We start from the raw sequence: 21,253 nt of genomic DNA on the forward strand, positions 1-21,253 counted from the left end.
CCAACCAGTGCACCACGACCAACTCTTTCCATCCCCAAACATCCCTCAAGTCCAGCCACTCCTCCCTGGCCTCCCAGCCACCAGCTAAGAGTTACCAGTTCCTTTCCTACCCCGGAGCCCTGCTCAGACCCTTCCATGGCCCCCCCCCAGATCTGGCCCCTCACTCTCTACACTCCCTCCCACCAAAAGGAGGCCCTTTTAGCTTCTGGCACACCCCAGGTACCTGACCCCCGCCTCTCCTGGATCATATTCATTGCAGCTCAGACATCTTTCCTCCTGGGTTGGGAGTAAGCACACCTGTGCTCCACTAGCCGTCACAAAACCATGTGGCCAGGGCGATTAGTATGTCTGCCTCCTCAGAGAGACCAAAGGTGCCATGGGGCAGGGTCCAATCTAGCCCACCCAGCCTTGTGTCTCTAGCCCTGGCTCTGCTGGCTGGCACAGAGGAGATACCTAGTGAGCAACAAACGGATGAGTGAAGGGGATGTGACCAATGATGAAGTTTTGGGGTGATCGGGGATTCATGGGGTTTGGAATTCTTGAAAACGCCCTTGGTGCAAAAAGGTAATTTTATTAAAGCATGGGGACAGGACAGGGAGAGCTGCACTGGGGTCATGATGGGTAACTCATCATTATACCCTCAGGTTGGGAGGGGGTCAGTCAGGGATAGAGTAAGTCTCCAAGGAATTTTGGAAGCAAGGTTTCTGGGACTTTGAGGGGCTAGCTGTTGCTAGGGAAACACCATTTATTACCGTTTAATAAAACCTCAGTCATGAGACCCTTCAGATGTATACTGGGGGCCATAAGCTTGGAGTATGATTGCCAGCATATATCTTGGGGCAGTTGAGATACAGTAGACTTACAGGATCCTCGAGGTTGGGATAATGTTAAGCTAAGATTCTCTTTTGCCCCCAGCAAAGTGTCATCCTTGAGGCAGCTGAGCTCCTAGAGGGAGGTCACTCTGCTGGTTGCAGGGACCTGTCAATGGGCTGTAGGCATAAGGGAATTTGATTTTTCATTTGCCTTAGTTTCCCACATCACCATGGCAAACACCTAAACCCCTTTCCTTTGTCCTTGGGTAGCCAGGAGTGTCCGAGGAATATCACACATATTCCCCCCGGTGGAGGGGGCCAGGGTGGGGGGCAGCGTGCTGTCAGCCTGTATTTGCCCTCAGCTTGCCCCATGCTGCCTCATCAACCAAGGCTGGGAGGGCTGTCCTACACCGGTGAGTCCTGAAGCTGCGGCAGGAAGTGGGTTTGGGGAGACGTCTGGGGCAGGAGACTGATGAGGCCAGCAGGTCCCCTGCAGAGACCCCAGACTTGTGTGGCCCCACTCCTGCCTTGAACCACAAAGAGAGGGTCTCAGAGCCACGCACCTGCAGCAGAAAGGAACAGGAGTTAGAGACTCGAGCCAAATGGAGGGGGTGATTTAGGTGGATTCCTATAGGTCTCACCACCGCCTCGGAGTCACACATTCCCCTTTAGCAAAGCCATTTGCCAGTCTTCCTGGGGACCACCATGGGTGTGAGGGAATCCAAAGGACAAGCCACGATGCACCTGCACCCGCCACTCTCAGCCAGGGGGGAGGATGCCTGTTGGTGGCCTTGTACTCCCCCCTCCCCTGGCTCCCCCAGCCTCGCACCATCCCTGCAGAGAGTGCAGGTTTCCCTGGGGCCTGCTGACCTGGAACCTCTGGCTATACAGCTCTCTGTGGGTGGTCCAGGCCTGCTTGCTCCAGACCCCTCCCCGACCTCCCTGGCGGGTTTCCAGGCCTCAGAGGAAGCCACCGCCTTTGCCACCACAGTTACCGCCGCCGCCACCGCTGCTGCAGCGAAAATGCAATTACAGCAAACAGCCGTCGCCTCACTTGAGCCTCGCCATCCACACCTGGAACTAATTAACTTAATTAGGCCTTAATGAGCTACACTGGTCGGAAGACCTATTTTTACTTAATTATCCCCTAATGTGCTTGGCATGGAGGAGCGAGGGACCTGGAGGACGGCTTTGGTGGTAGCAGCCACCTCCTCTCCCTGCAGAAGGGATACCCAGGAGTGATGCCCGTCTGCCATGAGTGGGCCCCAAGGAACTGAGAGTCTGGACAGGGGAGTGAGGCAGGGGCCATGGGCCACATGTGTAGGGACAGTGCCCCTCCCCCAGCCCCATCATTCTGGCTGTCCTGCCTCAGCTGAGGCTGAAGGGAATTACTCCTCCAACTGCCTCCAGTGGGGAGGCCGATGCCCAGAGACGTCAGTGGCTTACTTGAGGACACACAGCTAACTCGTGGTGATAGAGGGGAGTAGTCCCAGACACTCTGAAGGAGCATTTTAAGCCATGGTGGGATCCTGTAAGGGTGGGCTCTAGACCCTCCCACACCAGGCCTGGTAGGGGAGGGCAGAGGATCACCTGGACAGCTGGCCTCCAGGGTTTCCAAGGCAACACCATCCAGCCCATTTGGACCTTGGCTCAGAAAAGCCAACTTTGTGGAATCGGCTTACTTCTGCAGCCTTGGGGTGAGCTGAGGTGGTCTTGGCTCACCCGGCAGATATGAAGGAGGCATTGAAAGCAGGGTCCTTCCCAGCTGGCCCCTGCTTTGGTCCTTCTGGGGGCTTCCAGATGGTTGGCTCATTTGAATCTCTGGGCTCCTGGGGCTGGATGGGAACCTTGGTTCTTGTGTCTCTGCTAAAGATGAGTCAGCTCCCTTTGTCTCTGGAACTCCAGACTTAAACCTGACAACTATCTCCTTGGTGCCTCCAGCCCTATCCAGCAGTCGATCTACCTCTCACTAGCCAGTTCTTCCCACTATTCCCCTCTTCGGAAAATGGCCACGCCATTGGATCATGTGCTCAAGCCAGGAAGCGAAGAGCTGCCCTGACAACCTTGGCACCTCACAGCCAACCATCAGGAGTCCTGTTGGCCCTGCTTCCAAACCACATCCCAGGTGCCATCTTCCTGCCCCCTCCCAGCAAGCACCCCAGTCCCGGCCATCATCCTCTACCATCTGGACAGCCGTGCCCTGGTCTTCCAGCCTTCACACTGCTGCCACGGTGATTTTTAAAAATCAGTTCCCAGTTTAAACCCTTTAACGACTTCCCATCACGCACAGAATAAGTCCATGGGCCTCAGCCTGAGCTGTAGGGGCCTGCTTGCCTCCTTGATCTCATCCACCTCCTTTCTTCTCTTTTCCTTGCCCCAGTTATGTGAATTGTTCTTCAATGCCTCAGGGACTTTGCACTTGCTGCTCGTCTGCCTAGAATGCTCTTCCCCAAATCTCTGGATCCCTAAGATCTTGGCTTAAATGTCACCGTAGCCTTCCCTGGCCTAACGTGTCCCCCAGCCCTAGCACCACACTCTGAGCAGTAGGATCTTCTGCATCACACTTGCATGATACTGTTCCTGTCTCTCACAACTGAAGTATAGGCTCCAGAGGGCAGGGATTGCATCTGTCTTGGTCCCTACTGAATTCCCAGCCTAGAACACCATATGCCTAACACGTAAAGGGGACTTTTTGTTGAACGGATGTTAAGAGAATTCCTTGACCCTCCCACAAACAGCCAGAGTCCCCAGCCCCTTCCTCCAGCTCCCCAGAGCCTACCCGAATACCTCATGCCTGAGGATGGCATCCCCTCACCTACTCTGGCCTCCCAGCCTCTACTCACACTGGTACCCGAAGTACATCTTCTGTGGACTGAAAGCCTTGCCTCCCCCAGGCCTGGCAGGTGCTGCTCTTCCTGACCAGAAGGAGAGGGTCAGATCTCTACTCAGTGTGGCCCTTAGTCTTGGCTCTTCCTGGCACTTATCTTTGCCTACCCTTTGGAGGACACTCCTTAGGCCTGAGTCTGTCTGAACTCTGAGGTCATAATCCCCTGGAGGTAGTTACCCTCACCTCTGTCTGCCCATCCCTTCCCATCTCTGCCCCAGTAGCCAGGCCCAAGGTGTTTGGTCCATAGTCAGCAATTAGCAAACAAGTCAGCCCCACTCTGACCACACTGCTGTAGACCTAGGGAGGAGGTCAGATAAGAGCAGAATCCAGCCATCTGGGGGTATCACCTATAAGATGGGGCATCACTGATTGGGAGAGTCTAAGATGGCCCCCAGAGCCCAGGGGATTCCCCAGTTCAGAAGGGCAGGAAGCCCAGCCTGGAACAGGCAGAATTGCCAGTCAGAGCTGTCTCCCCAGGGGCCCCGACCACTAGGCAGGGCCCAAGTGGGACATAAAGGGGAGGGACAGCTATGATGACATAATTTAGAAGGAGGTTAAACAGATGTCAAGGTGGGCTCCACCTTCCCGGGGGGGGGGGGTTCTGGACAGTCCCAGGATGTGTGAGACCATGGGTCATAGACTCTCTCCTTTCACACAGGGAAACTGATGCCTGGGGGAGAGGATAGCCCAGGTGACTGAGCCAGGCAGGGAGTAGGATTGCTGAGGCCTGATTTAGGTTCCTCTTGGTGGCCCCAGAGCCTCAGTTTCCCTCCTGGCACAAATGGTGGCACTGCCTCCCATCTTCCCTCACTTGCCTGCTCCCACTGCCCAGGAAAGCTGGGAGGCTCACTAAGGGGAAGGGAAAGCCATGGATGGTCTCCCTGCCTCCCAGCCTTGTGCAAGGGAGGGGAAGCTGAGGGAGCAGCAGTCTGGGGACCCCTATGATTCTCTGCCCCCTCTCAGAAAAAGGAGCCTATGGAGCAGGAGACCTCCCTGAGGCTGAGGGTGATCTGCCTGGGCTTGAGAAGTCTCCAGCCATGCTGGGCTGCCTCTTAGGGTCAGCGCTGCCATGATTGGCTCTACCACCTCGCTTGCTCTGAGCCTCAGTTTCCCTACTAGTCCAATGAGGATAATAGTAGTCATTCCAGTTCTTCCAGTCTGTGGCCTCATTGGGCCACCATGAGCAGCCACCAGGCCAGTGGATATGAGACGGTGGCTCCTGTGAGCAGCAAAGCCCTGAAGAGAGAAGACACATCCTGCTAAGGGTGGCATCTTAGGGGCAGAAGGGCCTGGAGTGCTCAGGCTCCCAGTCTCAGTCACCCCAGCCAAGCCAGAGCCCCTGCCCTGCCCTGGGGTCCTGGGGGTGACGGCATCTGTAAGCGATGGGAGAGGCAGGGTTGGCCAGGGACACCCTCAGCCCTGGCAACTGCCATTCTGCCCCCCCACCCCCACTGACTCTCCTGTCCTATGCTGTCTGTGGCTGCCTACAATCACCCCACACACACAGTGGCTGCTGCCTGCCTGCCTCCCAAGCAGAGGCAGCTGCTCCAGCCTCCATGCTGGAACCAAAATTGAATGAGTTTTTCCACAATGTCGCCTCCCGCTGACGGCTCCTAATTGCATGTTGAAGCCATGTGATGGAGCCCAACTTACACTAATTATGTCATTACCCTAATTAAGTAAATAGTGTATGTGCTAATTGGCAGAAATCTCTTTGGGGGATGGGCAGCGGGAGAGGAGGCCGGTATACCCTGGGCGTTCACATAGGTGGGCTGGGGGTAACAGAGGTAGGGGATGCATTTCTTCCCTTGGTTCTACAGGTCCTGCAATCACCCAAGGGTTTGGGGAGCACCCTTCGCCTCCACCCCGGACAGGCTTGCCCGTGCTCCAGGGGAAGAAGCACAAGGTGCTAAATAGGTGGTCGGAGACCCAAGCCGGAGGCCTGCTGTTGCCCTAACAGGCTTAGCCTTAAACAAGCCTTTTCCCTCTCTCGGGTAGATCCCCTTGCCCAACCCCACCACCACCTCAGCCAGCCCAGAGCCTGTGGACTCTCAGATGGTGGGCACAGGGGCATCAGAGAGAATCAATATCCTGGCAGGACTAACCATGCCACTGCCATCCATCTATGGGGCATCAGTTATATGCCTGGCCTGGGGCAGCAGGAAGGAGGGAGGCTGATGACAGAGCAAAGCCCTAGGCCCTGATACAGCACCAGTGTGAACCAGTAAAGGAACAAACAGGGCTGGCATTCCCCAGAAGTCGTGTGATGTGGGAAGATCTAAGGAAGTCTGGAGGGCTTCATGGAGGAAGAGGAATTCACCTATAAGGGAGAGGAAATCAGGGCTTCAGAGCTCAGATCATCTTTCACCATGTGATTTCCCCCCCCCCAAATTTATAAGTTTATTATTATGACATTCATTTCATTTCATTTTATTGTACTTGATACAAGAGGTTTTAGTTGTTGTTGTGTTTTGGTTTTTTTTTTAAGTAAGCTCTACACCCAACATGAGGCTTGAACTCATGACCCCGAGATCAAGAGTCACATGCTCCACCAACTGAGCCAGCCAGGTGTCCCTCACCATGTGATTTTTTTTTAAGTTTACTTATTTATTTTGAGAGAGAGAGAAAGAGAGAAAGAACAAGAGAACAAGTGGAGGAGGGGCAGAGAAGGAGGGAGAGAGCCAATCCCAAGCGGGCTCCATGAGTATAGAACCCGACGCAGGGCTCGAACTCATGAACCAAACCTTAAGATCATGACCTGAGCCGAAATCAACTGTCAGATGCTTAACTGACTGAGCCACCCAGGCGCCCCTCACCATGTGATTTTTAAATGCCACACTTAACCGTAACCTTCAGATGGGCGTTAGGAGGGATAAGAGAGAAGTCATCTGAAGGACAGCTCCACATGGAACTCCAACCCATGTGAGGGCACTGGGGGACAGAAGGAATGCCAGCCCTGTGTCAGAGACCATCGCATGACCAGGGCCCCCATTCTGCCCTATCTAAGCCAATTAGCATGGATCAGCTATCAAGTGGGGGCCCCTATCCCTGCCCTGTCCCTCATGGGGCCGTGGAGAGGGTCCAAAGGCAAGAATTCAAAGCCGTGGCACTGGGCCTGGGGCTAGGGCCTCCAGCAGCTGAGGCTTCTCAAGCCCATCTCCTGAGTGTGCCCAGCTGCCACAGCGTGGGCATCCCTGCTCTCCCAGCTTTACCCCACCCGCCTCCTGCCAGCTCCACAGACATATGCTGCAGCTCCACACCCAGCAGACACCACAGGCTTGCTCTGGTGGGCAATGGCTCCCTGCTTCTCAGGCCGAAGGAGCAGAAAATGAGTGGTGCCTAGCCCTGGACCAGCCAGACTCTCAGGTGGCCTTGGCCAAGGGCCTCCAGTTCTCCAGGCCTCGAGCTCCTAGTAGGTGATGTCTGCTCATTCCTTGCCTGTTCCAGACCTTCATTCACTCCACACAATGTGGCCTGGGCTTCCTCAGACTGGCTCCAGGAGCCAGAAATAGATAGGAAACCATCCTTTCAGCCATCATGCCTGTAACTTTACTCTCAAATGGTCAAGAAAAAAATTATGATCTCTTTCTCTCTCTTTCTTACACACATACACACACACACACACACACACACACACACACACACACAGGGCAAATACATACAGAAGCAAGTGAAGCAAAATATTAACAATAGTTGCATATGGCCAAAAAGGGTATATGCGTCTTAGACTATTGTTATTTTGACAACTTTTCTGTAAGTTTGAAATTATTTCTAAATAAAAAGTGGAAGGAGGGAACAAAGGATGGAAGGAAAGGAGGGAGAGAGGAAAAGGGGGGAGGAAGATTCTTTCCTTTCTCTAGATTCCAGGCTACTGGAAGGTGTAGCTAGACCAGTGGCAGCTGGGTTGATGCGGCCCTGCTTGGTGGGGCTAGGTGGGCTTCCCTGAGGCGGTGGTAGGGAGTAGGGCTATGCAGAGACTAAGAGGCATGTAGCTCTCACCCTTTCCGTGCAGGGTGGGATCGGGCCCCCCCCCCCTGAGTGTCTTCCTCTCTTTCAGTCATAGCATCAGGCCAGCCCACGGCTCCCTCCCCTTCTCCTGCTCTCCAGAGAATGAAAGTGCTCTGGAATTTCTATAAGGAGTCTCCAGTGGGACAAGAAGAGGAACTTCTTTTGGTCAGAAGGCTTAGGAGGGTATTCTGTGCCTCTGGGCATGAAAGGAGACTGGGCCAGCCCAGGGCACCGTACCCAGGACCAGACAGGGATGGGACAGCTCTGGTTAAGGCCAGCCGGCCTTCCCTGCCCCGCTGCAGCACTATCACAGACTTGTGCCTGAGCAGCCCATACTAGCCTCCCTGGTGCCCTTGCCTGTCACAGCAGTGCTTAGAAGGGAAGTGGCTCATTATCCTCTCCCGTCCCTGGCAGAACTTTGGGGTGTGCAGAGGGAGGCCTTTGCTGCTGATGGGCCTGTTGAGGGGCAGAGCTCTGGACCTGCCCGGCCTCATCCCCGAAATGTCCCCAGCTCCCCACACCCTTCATCCCCATCCCTTCCCTTCCCCCACGGTGCCCACCACCCCTCCACCTCCCCTGCATCCCCAAATCCCAAATGCTTTTCCCTAAAAGGGGACTTGCCCCACCCGGCTCTCGGGCCAAGCTTCAGACCCCATCAACCATCCCCTCCCGCAAAGAGACAGCAACGCAGTCATCCTGATATGTGGTCAGTCCCTGCAGCCGCTGTGTTCCGAACTCTCTCAGAAGGAAGGGGCCCTGCCCACTCTCATAGCCCATCCCCTCTTCCCTTGACCTCAGGCTGCCACTTCAGAGCCTGGACCGCCCCAGAGTGGACCTGCCCTCCATTCAGGAGACTCTGTCCAGGACGCTCAGAACTGCGGCACCCAGAGGTCAGCAGGGGCTGATTCCTCCACTCGGACACCTTTGTTCTTCTCCCGCCTTTGTCCCCAGGCCCCGTCCTCCCAGCCAGCCCACCCACCAGCCCAGCCCCTTAGCCCTCGCCTGTCGGCCCACCTCTCCCTCCCATTCCTCTTCGTGGCCTTTGCCCACCCAAGTGCCAGAGCAGGCAGAGGACGGGTGGGGCCCCCTGCCCACCCCACCCGGCCCAGCCCCCAGCCCGCAGCCGCCCGCAGCCCTGCCTGTCACCCGGCTCCCTCTCTGGCCCACGCCCCTCACTGCGCGGCCCCTCGAACAATCTCTCCCCTTCGGGTCCCCTCCCCACTTCCTCTCCCCTCCGCGCCGGCCCTACAGTCCCGGGAGTCAGGCGCGATCTCCCTGCGTTCCCCTCCCTCCCGACTCCTCCCTCACCCTCTCCCTTCTCTCTTCCCCTCCAGCCTCCGCTCCTTCCCGCTCACTCACCCTCTCCCTCTCCCGCTGCCCCCCTCTCTCTCCCCCACCTCTTTGTTTCAGCGGAGAACTGGCTCCTCGGGACAGTTCCCACACTGCAGTGCCTCTGGTGCGGAGACAGCGCCACCGCCACCGAGGTGAGCGGGGAGCCGGGACGCCGGGCGCGGCAGCCAGAGCTTTGGGGGGCGGGCAGGTGGGGACGCCGGCAGTCCGGTGCGGCGCCTCCCGGCCAGGGGCAGCGGGCACAGCAGTTGGAGTGCCTGATGCCCTGGTGGTCAGCAGGACCCGAGGGCAGAGGGGCAGCCAGTTGGCTGCCAGGGGCAAAGCTGCTCGGGAGCTGGCAGGCTCTTTCCCTGACCTGGTGCCTGGCTTCTGCCGGTGGCCTTGGGCTGAGGGGGACCCGCAGGGGGGCCTGATTGGGTGGGCGGGGGCTGGTCTGCCCGGAGTAGCCACTCCTGAAGGTTCGAGTGTATGCCCAGTCCTGGAGTCCAGGGCTCTGAACCCTGCCTCTGGCAGGGCTGTGGCTGTGAGGTTGCCCACAGGGCTGTGACCCTTGAAGTGTCTGTCCCTGCTGGGGTTTTGGTTGCTGGTCAGGGATGTGCTGGGCTGCTCCCACTGCCCAGGTGGGGGGTGTGGGCAGAGAAGGAGAGATCTGCCCCCTGCCACAGTCTGGCTGTTTTCACCCCATGCTCCTGACCACCAGACCCACAGAGGTACATGCGGGGAGGGGCACTTCTCCCTCTGCTAGGGGTCTCTGACCAACTCCCTCAAAATAGGAACCCCAGGATGGCTTCACCCACGGTAGCGAGCAGTAGGGATTCAGGCCAGAGCCCAGAGATGTTCCTGCGGTCAGCTTCCTGAACTGGACAGGGAGGAAAGTGGGGGGCAGGGGGAGGAAGAGAATAGGTGGAGACAGAGCCCTGGCTCTTTCGTGAGACTACAAGTGCAATTACTGGAGATGACCCAGGGCTACCAGGAGATCCAGAGACCCTGAAGCTGGGCAGGTGGGTGGGAGTGGATGGAGGGGGCAGAAGCCACTGCCGGAGCCCCGCCCCCTTCTCAGCTGGAGCTAGGGATGGAAAGGCAGAGCTACACGGGGACAGAGTGTGTTGCTCACACTTCTCCAGAGAGGCCAGCAGGGTGGCTCTGCTGGCTGCCAGAGGAGAGACAGGAAAGGCTGGGAGTATGCAGGGGCCAGGGGGTGGATCTTCGCAGTGGGATGCATCCTGGGGGTCCAGCCTCTGGCTATTTGACCAGGGCAGAGACAGGTCCCACAGCTGCCTGAACCCTCAAGGAGTCAGCAGTGGACAAGATTGTGGGGGGTAGTGACCCATAAGGCAGAGCTGCCAGTGGTATTTGTCCCCCTAGGACTGGTCAGATGGGGTACTTGTTTCCAGGAGCTAACTCTCCCTTGCCCTCTTCCCTAGCCAGAGCCTCCTCATCTGAGCAGGCAACAACCCCAGATGGACCAACATGTACAGAGAGGTGGAATCAGAACTATGGCCATCAAGTATCAAGGGCCCAGGTGGTCCTCCATAGCCCAACCCATCCAGCCTCTACAGTCTCAAGGGCAACCCAAGCCAGGGGAAGTAGGAGAACAAAGCCCCAGGACTGGTCCCAGTGATTACCCAGAGAGCAGTCATCCCTGTCTCAGGAAGAAAGGCCACTCTTCCTGGCCTGGACTCAGCTCACCACAGCTCTGTGACCCCACTCTCATGCAGTGGCCTGCCTAAGCCATTGGCTTTACCCTGAGTGGTCTGTCAGTATCCCCCCACCCCTACACACCCCCTGCTCTCCCCTAGCACACCCCAAATTCTCTCACTCAGCTAGGGACTCCTAGCCCGCAGTGAAGCCAGGTCTCCCCCACTGCAATCTGGGCCTCATCATGTCCCTCACACATGCTCCAGATCCAGAGGGATCAGACTGCCCTCTCCATTTTTTTTTCTGAGACACGAGGGGGCTCTCTCCCAGGCTGGGTCAGCTTACTCTAGCCTCAGCTGACCGCCCCACCCCCCGCCACCATACATTGGTTCTGTGACCTCTCAGGACACTGTGCACCCCAGAAGCCATTTAAAACTCAAATACCAGCCCCTGTGAGTGCCAGCCCAGTGCCAGAGGGCCTCAGTCAGTGAGCACCAAGGCCTTACTGAGAGGATGCACCTCTCCCTCACTTGTGGCACCTCCTCCACCTCCCTGCACATCCCCAGGCATCCCCCACCCCTGCAGTAAGGAAGGCCTCAGCATCTGTCATGAAACAGCCTCCCAGCATCGCTCCTTGCCAAAATCACCATGAGGCTTGCCACCACTGTCAATGTGAAGTCCAACCTTTCAGCCAGCCAGGCACACAACGCCCTTTGCCAATTGGCCTCTGCCAGCCTTTATGGCCTCCTTGCTTGACCAGATCTCCAGTAGGTAACCACACCAAACTGTGTCCTCACCCTAGGATGGAGCAGAGCATGACTCAGAGGCCCATTCAGGAACTGGCTGTGGGTTAAGCTGGACACACACGTGCCCACACGTGTCCCCCCACACACACCCATATGGATATGCATATGAATGCACACGCACACCTGTGTAGAAGCCCATCACCCAACTGCAGGTGGTTTTCTACCAAATTGTACCCACAGTGGAATGTGGAATCTGCACCAGGAAGGGACTGACGAATCTGTTTTATGGTTCCCAAGGGTAGTCATGTCACCATCTGCAAGCCCTGGAGAAGCAGCAGGGAAGCAAGAGTGGATCCCTGACTCTGGCTGAGCTCTCTCTGGGTCCCAGGGTCTCTGAGCCCCTGTGAGTGGGCAAGCAGGTCCTGACCAGGCTTTCCTTCTGGTTCTGTGGCAGACTTGCTGTGCAGCCCCAGACAAGCCACCTTCCCTCTCCTGTTTCTCCAGCTATAAAACAAAGGGATTTGGGCTAGCTGACACCTAAGGGCTGTCCAGGTGCACTGCCCAGCTGTTTTCAGTTCATGCCAAGTACAGGGAATGAAAGGGCCTATAAAGGTGGCAGCAGTGGGGGAGGGGGGCACCCTACATAGCAAGTGCCTCCAGCTGGGAATGGAAATGAGGTGGGCACAAGGGCAAGAGGAACCTGAGCCAGGACAGACAGAAGCAAAGAACCACAGGATGGGAGCAATTATGACCCATAACTGAAATTTATGGAGCAAATAGTTAAGTCCTATTGAACAGTCACCATACAGCGTTTATCTTGTATTTGCATCTAGATTGAGGCCAAGTAGATCTTTTCTCATCTTGGGGATACCAAATGAGCAAATCTAATGGGCCAGGCCCAATCCAGCCCCTAGCCTCCCAGCCCCCACAAACATAGGTGTAGGGCAAGGGCCAAAGCAGCACAGGAGAGACCTCCGGTGAGACCCCACCCACACCCAGACCCCTCAGCAGGCATGCAAGAGACCTAGTGTACAAAGCAGCACATCCCTATCCCCGGCCACCCACATCTGTGTGCTCACATGCCAACACACACACACACACACACACACACACACACACACACACACGCGCCATAGACAAGGCAGACAAGGCCCTGCCCTCCTATCCTGCTCTTGCCTGGAACTTGACACCCAGCACCAACAGTCATGTCCGCATAGGCAAGGATTGACACAGACAGGGCATATCTAGAGGTTACCAGAGGAGCAACAAGGCACAGGCATTGCCACGTGGGGGCAACATTCCCTAGACTATGACATCCCCCCCTCCCCCCCAGTCAGTGGGAACTCCATGCCAAGAAAGGAAACGGTGCCCTGCATCACAGAGGGGTGCAAATTCCCCTCTTCCCTAAGCCTCCCTGGCCTCCAGAGCCTGGCTCACATTGTTGACTTCACCTTGTCCCCAGGTCATGAACAGTCTGCAAGCTGGGCTGTCCAGAGCCCAAGTGGGTAAGGGAGGCTCTTCCCAGGGGGAGAGCATGCCAGCCTTGGCCCAGAGCTCCTCACACCCTCAGAGAGGAAGGGATAGCTGGGGTGGACGAGGGGGCCAGCAGGAGCAGCCCCAGGCCTCGCTGTTCTCTATGGCTTTTTATTCCTATGTGATTCTACTGCTCACTCATATAGGGATTGGAGCCGTGGCGCACGGCGGGGGCGGCCAGCGAGGGCTCGGATCCTGAGCAAGGGGGCCCAAAGAGAGGTAGCTGCTAGCCTAGCCAAGGGAACCTTTCCTCTGTTGCTCTCCCTACCCCCACCCCCACTGACCTCTTCCCTGGCCAACTGTAACAGGAGAATGGGCAGGTGGGCTGCTGGATCCCATCAGTACTCTGACCCACTATCTCAGCGCTGGAGACCACCACTGCAAGGCTGGCACTGGGAACTGGACTGTGTCCCAGAGGAGCAGCTAAAGGAACTGGGATGTTCCACCTGGAAAAATGGGCCTGACACAAGAAAACAAGGTCCAGAATCCTATGTGGCTGAGAGTAGCCCGTGGGCAAACAAAGGGCAGATCAACCAAAGAAGGTGTGGTCTGTGCCTAAGGGTTTTCCAAACACAGAAGGGAAGGACAGACTTAGTGAGTAGTAAGCATTCACCCAGCAAGGCACACAGCAAGCAGAAGTTGGAGATTGCAACAGGGAGGCCACAGGGGAGTCACAGTTGGATAGGTGGCCAGTTGCTTTCAGACCCCACACTCTGCAGTCCTTAGGCCTGTCCACCCTCTCTGCTTGTCCCCATTGAATGTGTCAGAAGCCAGGCTCAACCTTCCTAGGCTCTTAAGTGAAGCAAGTGCTGAGTATACCCTGCAAAGCGGGGTGTGGGGAACTCCTGTAGGGTCTTAGCGCTGGGGCTGCAGGCTGATCCCACTCCCCTTCCCAGCAGTTCTGGGTGAGTCTTCGCTCAGAGGGAAAACACATGGAGAACCCATAGTGTGGTTCTTTTTATTTGCAGTCCTTGCTTTACCCCATAGAAAGGACACTCAAGAGCTCAGCAGAGGGGCTGCCTGGGGGTGGGTGGGGAGAAGACTGGGAACAGCAAACTGGCTAAGGGGCTCATCCCAGTCCTCAGAGATACCTGCTATCTGTCCACAGCAGAAAGTAGGGAGAAGAGAGCCCCCATCTGCCAGTCCGGTTGGAGGAATGAACACAGAGCAGAAGCCATGGGTGTGAGGTATAAGGGCCAACCAGGAAGCCTGGGCCAAGGAAAGAAGGAACCCTAAGGCCTGGTGAGGCCTTGGGGACCAACCCTGGTCGGCCCCAGGATGCTGTCCTGTAGGCCTCCTCTGTACTCCTAAAACACAACCTACACCATCACCGTGGCCGCAGGAACAGGAGGTGGGCATCCATGACATTGGTGCCAGTCAGCCCTGTGTGCAGCAGGTGCACCCCACCACGAAAGCAACGGAAGAAGGTATGTGAGTCATTGTGAGATAGGAAGGTGGCCACGTCCAGGCCCTCAGCGGCAGCCTGGCTGGCCAGCTCAGGCATGACCCAGGCCCCAGCAGCCTCTGTGGGGCCATCCTGCCCATCGGTGCCACCACTTAAAAACAGCACATCTACAGGCCCCAGTGGCCGTCGTCCCAGCTCTACTCCAACACGCAGGGCCAGTTCCTGGTTCCGGCCACCCTTTCCTGAGCCCTGCAATTGCACTGTGGGCTCACCACCAGCCAGCAGGCAGACGGGGCCCCTGGCCCTCACCACAGCCTCCAGAGCCTCCTTCAGCTGCAGGTCTGGGAGCTGGAGCTCAGCTGCCAGCTCATGGAGTAGTTCAGCCTCCTCCGCAGAGGCTCCAGCCCCAGCCAGAGTGAGGCGGGTTCCAGCCACCTGGGCGAGCAACCCGTAGAACCGGGCTATACTTTCCACATCGCCCTGCATGGCTGCGCTCAGCACCACAGCCTGGTACCCCAGCGCCTCAGCCTGCCGCTGGGCCTCGGCCAGCGCCAGCGCGTTGGAGCCAATGATCACGTTGAGTACGTGACCACAGGTGTGTGGCCCATGAGGGTCAGAGTCAGACCGAGCCAGCACAGTCTTCACGGAACGTGGCAGGGCAGCACGAAGGCCGTAGCGATTGAGGATGTGCAGGCAATCTTGCACGTTGTGGACGCTAGCCACAGTGGGGCCGCTGGCGATCACCTCCACAGGGTCCCCCACCACGTCTGACAGAATCAGGCTCACCACCTGGGGTGGGGTCGCAGAAGCAAGGCTTAGTCCCTCCTGGCCCTCACCCTACAGCCACTGAGGATAAACCACCACACGCCCCCTACCATGTATTCACACACCCTCACACTGCCCAGTGCATTTTCTTACCCACTTCTAACCCCTCTCAAGGGGGTTTGTAGAACATGTGGCCACTTGGACCCCCCCCCCATTCCTCTCTGAGGCCCCTCTCAGCTAGCCCTGTGGACTCCCACACCAGGCCCCTGCCAATCTGTCTGCTGTTCTAGGCTTTCATCTCCCTGGTGCATGTGGGCTCCTCCAGCCCAGGGCTGCCTGGGGTAGAAGCAACCCACGTACCTGGGCAGGGTAGGCAGCCCGCGCCAGCCCCCCACCCTTGAGCTGGGACAAGGCCTTCCGGATTGTGTTCAGCTCCTGGATGTTGGCTCCACGGGCCGCCAGCAGTTTGGTGAGTGTCTGCTTTTCCTCCAGTGTGACGGGTGGGATAGGGGCTGGCAGCAAGGCTGAGCCCCCACCTGCAGAGACAGTGAAGAAGTTGGGCAGATGGGACAGAACTGCAAAGGAACCTCCCCACTCAGGGAAGCAGGCAGACAGTGCCCACATTAGGGAAGGGGATGCTGGAAAAGTGGGGTTAGGGTGCCCCCGTGTGGACATGCAGTGACTGTGTGTACAGTCACCACACCCTGGGCCCCTGAGGCTGTGCCCTGCCTTAGGGTAGCCTAGGTCCCAAACAGGCACTAAGAGAACTATTCCGTAAGAACTTGGAATAGGGGCTGCCCCTCATCCAGGAGGAGACAGTGAGACCAAGGAGGGGCTCCGTGGGAGCTAGAGACCTGGGTTCTAGCCCCAGATCACATTGGCAAGAGAGCAGCAACAGCACGGACATTTTCCCTGCAACACCCTGAGTTAGATGTTCCCTATGTACCCCCTCATGGTCACCCAACAGGGTCAGTCAGGGGAGGACCCCACAGCTCCGGGGAGGCCAGATACAATACCCAGGGCCACCTGGGGGTCAGCCATCCAGGTTCCTTACTGCCTCCCTTGCTCTTGTGACCCCAAGGGCTCAGACCAACCATCTCTCACAGACCTGGTATTTGGAACCACCACCACCATCCCCCAAACTGTCCTGAATGAGCCAATCTGGCACCCATACCTGAGATGAGCACAAGCAGTAGATCGTCAGCCGTGAGGCTTTCAGCCAGCTGCCGGATGGCCAGTGCGGCCCGGAGTGCATCACGGTCTGGGAGGTTGTCCTCTGCGCCCTCAAATACCTGGACACAGCTGTGTGGCTTCAGCAGCATCTCCCTGAAGAGACAGAACAGACAGCAAGAGATGGGGTGAGCTCCTCTCCTTCCACCTGATTTCCCAGCTGTACAGGTGAAGGATGCCAACTGGCACCCATCCTGGAGCTAATCTAGACCCAAAAGGAAAGGGATGCTGGTGAGGGAGGGAGGCCCGATGGGGCCTGAGTTTGGCTTAGCTTCCCCGCCCGATGGACAGTGGGCAGCAGCCCCCCAAGTCTCCTTACTGTTTGCCAGCATGCTCCATGGCAGCACGGATCCCCTTGGGAACGCTGATCACACCCTGCACGAGATGCTGGCCCAGTAGCTCCTCAGCTGCAGCTGCCATGCCCAGCACAGCCTTGCCAAAGCCCACCAGGTAGAGGTTTTGCCGCAGCTGAAAGCTCCGGTCCCGCACCTTCAGCTGCCCACCACCAGGATCCAAGGACAGTGCCCGGTGCAGCATGGGGCCTGGAAGCACGGCACCCACAGCGCTCTCAAACAGCTGCCGTGCCTGCTCCGCGAGGGCCATGCCACTGGCCAGCCGGACCACTGCGCCACCCAAGAGGAGTGGGCGCAAGGGGGCTCGGGCCAAGCAGGGCAGGACCTGCAGGACTGCAGCCATGCCCCACTGTTCTCAGCACCACCTGGCACCCATGGCTGCCTAGGGGGAAGAAAGCACCAGTAAGGCCGCTGCAAGACCAGAGTCACCCCCACCACCACCACCACAGCTACCTCTCTGAGGGCTTGGGGCCGCTGGACCCCACAGTGGCTGCTGCAATGGGCCATCTGCCAGTCCAAGACTTTCTGAGGCCCTCAGCTGCCTCATCTAACTCCAGTTCTCGGAGCCCAAGCCCGCCACCTACCATGTCCTTCTCTTCTGCAGGCTCTACTCTGGCCCTCTGGACACTCTGCCCCGGGTCCAAAGGTCCTGTTAGCCAAGCCCTCCCCTAGGCCACCCGCTTCGGCTGAGAGTTAATCATTCATAGAGGGAGCAATTCCTCTCATTGGGCTCCCGCCCCACCCCTTTTCCACCCCCTTCACTTCTAAGCCCTCGTCCAGGAGCAACACCCCTTTCTGGCACTCCTTCCTTGCCTGTTTACCACTTCTGTTGCCAAGAGGCTGCCGGCTGTCCCACCAACTGACCCTGAGCCCGATGACCTGTAGACTGCTCAATTTCATTAGCTCATGGATCTGGTCTGGGAAGCCTAGGTCTGTGTGGGGAGGCTGTAGGCTCACAGGAGCACTGACAGGCAGACCCAGAGCACATCCTCAGGACACACAGCCTGAGGAATCCCAGTGCTCAAGGCCAGTCCAGCAAAAGGTTTGGGTTCAAGCAAGAAATGGCAGCAAAGACTGGCTCATGATGGAACCTCAGATAAGTCCCTAGACACCACAATAAGGCCATATACCTTGGGGCCCACACTGCAGGACAAAAAAGGACACCCTTCCACCTACTTGGCTAGCTAGACCCACCTCTGCTAAGAACATGCCTTTCACTCTGACCTAACAAGACAAGTCTTGGGTCACACCACCCACAGGAGTGAGAGCCAAGTGTCTGGAACAGGAAAGGCCAGGCTTCCAGAACTGAGGCCAGTCATTTTCCCCACTGGGCAAGGTAAAGGCTAAAGTAGCCTCAGGGTGAAGGTCAGGAGGCTGTAAAGGAATTCAGGGACAATAAAGCCCCAAAAAGCTCATCTCTAAAAAAGGCATCTGCTTTAACAATGCCCACCATAAATGCTGCCAGCTGACTGCACAAGTATGCACAGAGCAGGGGAAGGAGGCTGGGATCAGGCTTCAGCTCTACCAAAGAGACAATTCCTTTTCTCTCACTGGACCTCACATACAAAATGAGAGGTGGGATGAGAAGATTAACACTTTCCCCTTGACATCCTTGGTCTCTCTGAAGCTGCCCACTGTTAACACAGAAAACCTGAGCCCCACTTTATCCCACACTCAAAAAACCTAACAATGTGTAGTCCTCAGCCACTTAGCCAGCATGGTTCTCAGCTTTCCCGTAAGACCAATGCTGCCTGACTCCAGCATTAAAAGGAACACAGAGAGTGCTGACATATGGACTCTGAAAAATGGGCTCAACTTTTGCCAGGAAGCCCCTGGGGATGGCCCATTAGGCTAGGAACCAAAAGCGGCTTAGAATCTAGCAATAGCCTGACAGCCTGCATGAACTTTGTACCTCTTTCCCAGATGGACACAGGCCTTGCCACAGTACACCAGAGCTCGGGGGAGGGAGGGGGAGAGGGGTGTTCAAGGCAAAGGTTGTCAGTTAAAACATAAGATGTATTGGAATTTCAAATAAATCAGATCTTTTCTTTCTTTCTTTTCTTTTCTTTTTTTTTCTTTTTTTTTTTTTTTTTTTTTTGAGAAAAAGAGAGAAAGAGAGAAAGAGCAGGGGAGGGGCAGAGAGATGGAGAATCCCAAGCTGGCTCTGCCCTATCAGCAGAGCCTGACCAGGGAGCTCAATCTCACCATCCTGAGATCATGACCTGAGCTGAAATCAAGAGTCCTACGCTTAACTGACGGAGTCACCCAGGTGCCCCTCAATTAGGGATTTTTAAAATACAAGTATGTTCCATACAATATTTGAGGCACACCTACACTAAAAAAAAATGTTACCTATCTGAAATTAAATTTTAACTGCACGTCCTGTATTTTTACTTGCTACTCTTTAGTTACACACCCTCTCTCCTAAAACTCCCAGGTACTCCAGAGATAAATCCGGAAACACCGAGAAGACCCTCCTTGACTCCTCCTCGCCACCAAGTGGGGCTGGAGCCACTTCCGGCCTTTTCCTGCCCGCACATGCTCCGGAAGTAATGTCATCCTCTACCGGCGCCTTAGACCTTTCCGAGGGAACTTCGCTGCCGCGTGATGTCCGGTAGTGACCCGAGAAATAATGGCCCGCCACCACCTGGACCCGCCACTGCCCGGCCCAAGGACTTCTTCCGTGGGCCCTCGCGCCGTGGACTTACCGCCCCACCGCTCTGGGTCGCGGCTTCCGGTGCCGGAGACCGGAAGTACTCGCGGGTAGGGCGGAGCGGAATTAGGAAGTGTGGGGTGAGAGGGGGCGGGGTTGGGGTGCTGCCGGCCGCACGCTGCTGTGGGAGGGGGGTGTGAGGTTTGTGCGAGTGGGAACTAAGGCGTTTCCTCCACTCGGACTTTTGGGAGGCTTGGGTGGAGCCACCTTCAGGCTGTATTGCTTTCATCTCTGCAACGGGGGCAAAAATCTCTGACTCACCCAATTGCCGTAAGCGTCCCCTCCTTTATCCCGTAGGATCCCATCAGTCAGCAAATACATTCCTTCCTCCTGTTAGGTGCCCGGCAATAGACTGAGCAAAGGGACTGAGAATTACGATTTCCCCACAATTCACCCTTTCTGGAGCCAGATTAAATCATCCCGGCTCCTCTCCACCTCTGTAATCCCACAACTCTTTTGTGTTCACCCCTCTCCTCCGTGGCCAACCAATTGCATGAACCTCGAGCACACAAGCTGCCTGTAAACATGAATGACCCTGGGTCTCCCTTACTCTCTCCATTCTCAGCCTGTGTCCACCCTTGAGCCTGACTTGATGCCTTCCCGCATTCAAAAGACAAGTCCTGACCAGACTCCAAAGACACAAAAGAGTTGTTTGTTTGTTTTTTTTTTTAACTGATATTCTCCTGGGGAGATGGGGGGAGGGAGTTACATCACAAATCACACAGCAGACTTTCTAAAAATCTTAAAACATATCCCCACCACCACCACCAGTTTCCTTTTGCAGCTGCCACATCTCTCCATAGGTCTCCAAACCATGCTCTGTTCTCATGAACTCCTCCTAACCCCTTCCCAGCTGTCTCCCTGGATTTTTCTTTCCAATTATAACAGAGGACCTTTTATTCCCTGTCACCCTCTCCCAAACTTCCCCTCTCCATCATCAAAACAAAGGCACCTTCAGGAGAATCTGCCCTCCTTAGATGTGGGGAGATTGTCAATACTTAAAATTTCAGTTTTTCCTTGCTGATAGTAAGTAGTCTTGGTTCAGCTTGCATTTATTCATTCCTCCAGCATTCAGCAGACATTCCCTGACTTTCTATGTAGGTCAAATGCTACAGCTACTGGGATGAGTAAGAAGTGGTACTTTGAGTTGAGAATTTTACTCTGCTTTCGTAATTGCAGACCCCCATTACTAGAAGGAATGTATATTTGAGCACCTCTCTCATTATTTAGTGCCAGAGACTCATGAACAAATACCATTTACCATGCCAATGCTGTTCTGTCAGACTGTAAGCAGGAAGACTAATTATACCCATGTTTTAAATCCTTCTCCCACCCCACTACTCACAAGATGTATTTAACAGCAAGGTTTAAATGCCCACTGGACTCTGAGTTCTTGGAAGGTGGTACTTGGTCTAATTTATATTTGCATCTCTACTGCCTTGCATAGGACCAGGCACTAATAAAAGCTGGAATTTCTATATTTTTTATCTCCCACCCCCACTTTCTTTCTTCCTTTCCTTATTTTTTTAACGAATTAACAAGAGGACAGTGAAGTAAGTACTCAGCTACAAAGTGCTGCAGACCCAAAGTAGAAAATATTTCACAAAAGGAAAAGAAATGGGGCGCCTGGGTGGCTCAGTCGGTTGGGCAGCTGATTTCGGCTCAGGTCATGATCTCACAGCTTGCTTCGGATTCTGTCTTCCTCTCCTTCTGCCCCTCCCCCACTTGCGCGCGCGCGCTCTCTCTCAAAAATAAACATTAAAAATTTTTTTTAATTAAAAAATATGACAGGCAACTTCAGTACGAGGAAATA

General features: G+C 55.9%; 1 protein-coding gene across 4 annotated transcripts; it reads right to left on the reverse strand.

Annotated features, from left to right (window-relative positions):
• Window positions 1–13,918: 13,918 nt before the first annotated feature.
• GLYCTK (glycerate kinase) lies at window positions 13,919–19,464 on the reverse strand. 4 transcript variants are annotated; one of them, XM_040454898.1, is made up of 5 exons: window positions 19,436–19,464; window positions 16,694–17,109; window positions 16,319–16,470; window positions 15,505–15,680; window positions 13,919–15,168 (listed from the first exon to the last, which is right to left on the reverse strand). In XM_040454898.1, the coding sequence occupies exons 2-5, from the start codon at window positions 17,068–17,070 to the stop codon at window positions 14,302–14,304; spliced, it is 1,572 nt and encodes a 523-aa protein (XP_040310832.1). In that variant the 5' UTR covers window positions 17,071–17,109; window positions 19,436–19,464; the 3' UTR covers window positions 13,919–14,301. The 4 variants fall into 4 exon arrangements, with proteins under 4 accessions (XP_040310832.1, XP_040310830.1, XP_040310829.1 ...); XM_040454896.1 differs by lacking the exon at window positions 19,436–19,464 and adding an exon at window positions 19,144–19,260; XM_040454895.1 differs by lacking the exon at window positions 19,436–19,464 and adding an exon at window positions 17,312–17,458.
• Window positions 19,465–21,253: the final 1,789 nt, after the last annotated feature.

Source organism: Herpailurus yagouaroundi, unplaced genomic scaffold (assembly GCF_014898765.1).
Source record: "Herpailurus yagouaroundi ecotype Mexico unplaced genomic scaffold, PumYag 213, whole genome shotgun sequence".
Classification (NCBI taxonomy): Eukaryota; Metazoa; Chordata; class Mammalia; order Carnivora; family Felidae; genus Herpailurus; species Herpailurus yagouaroundi.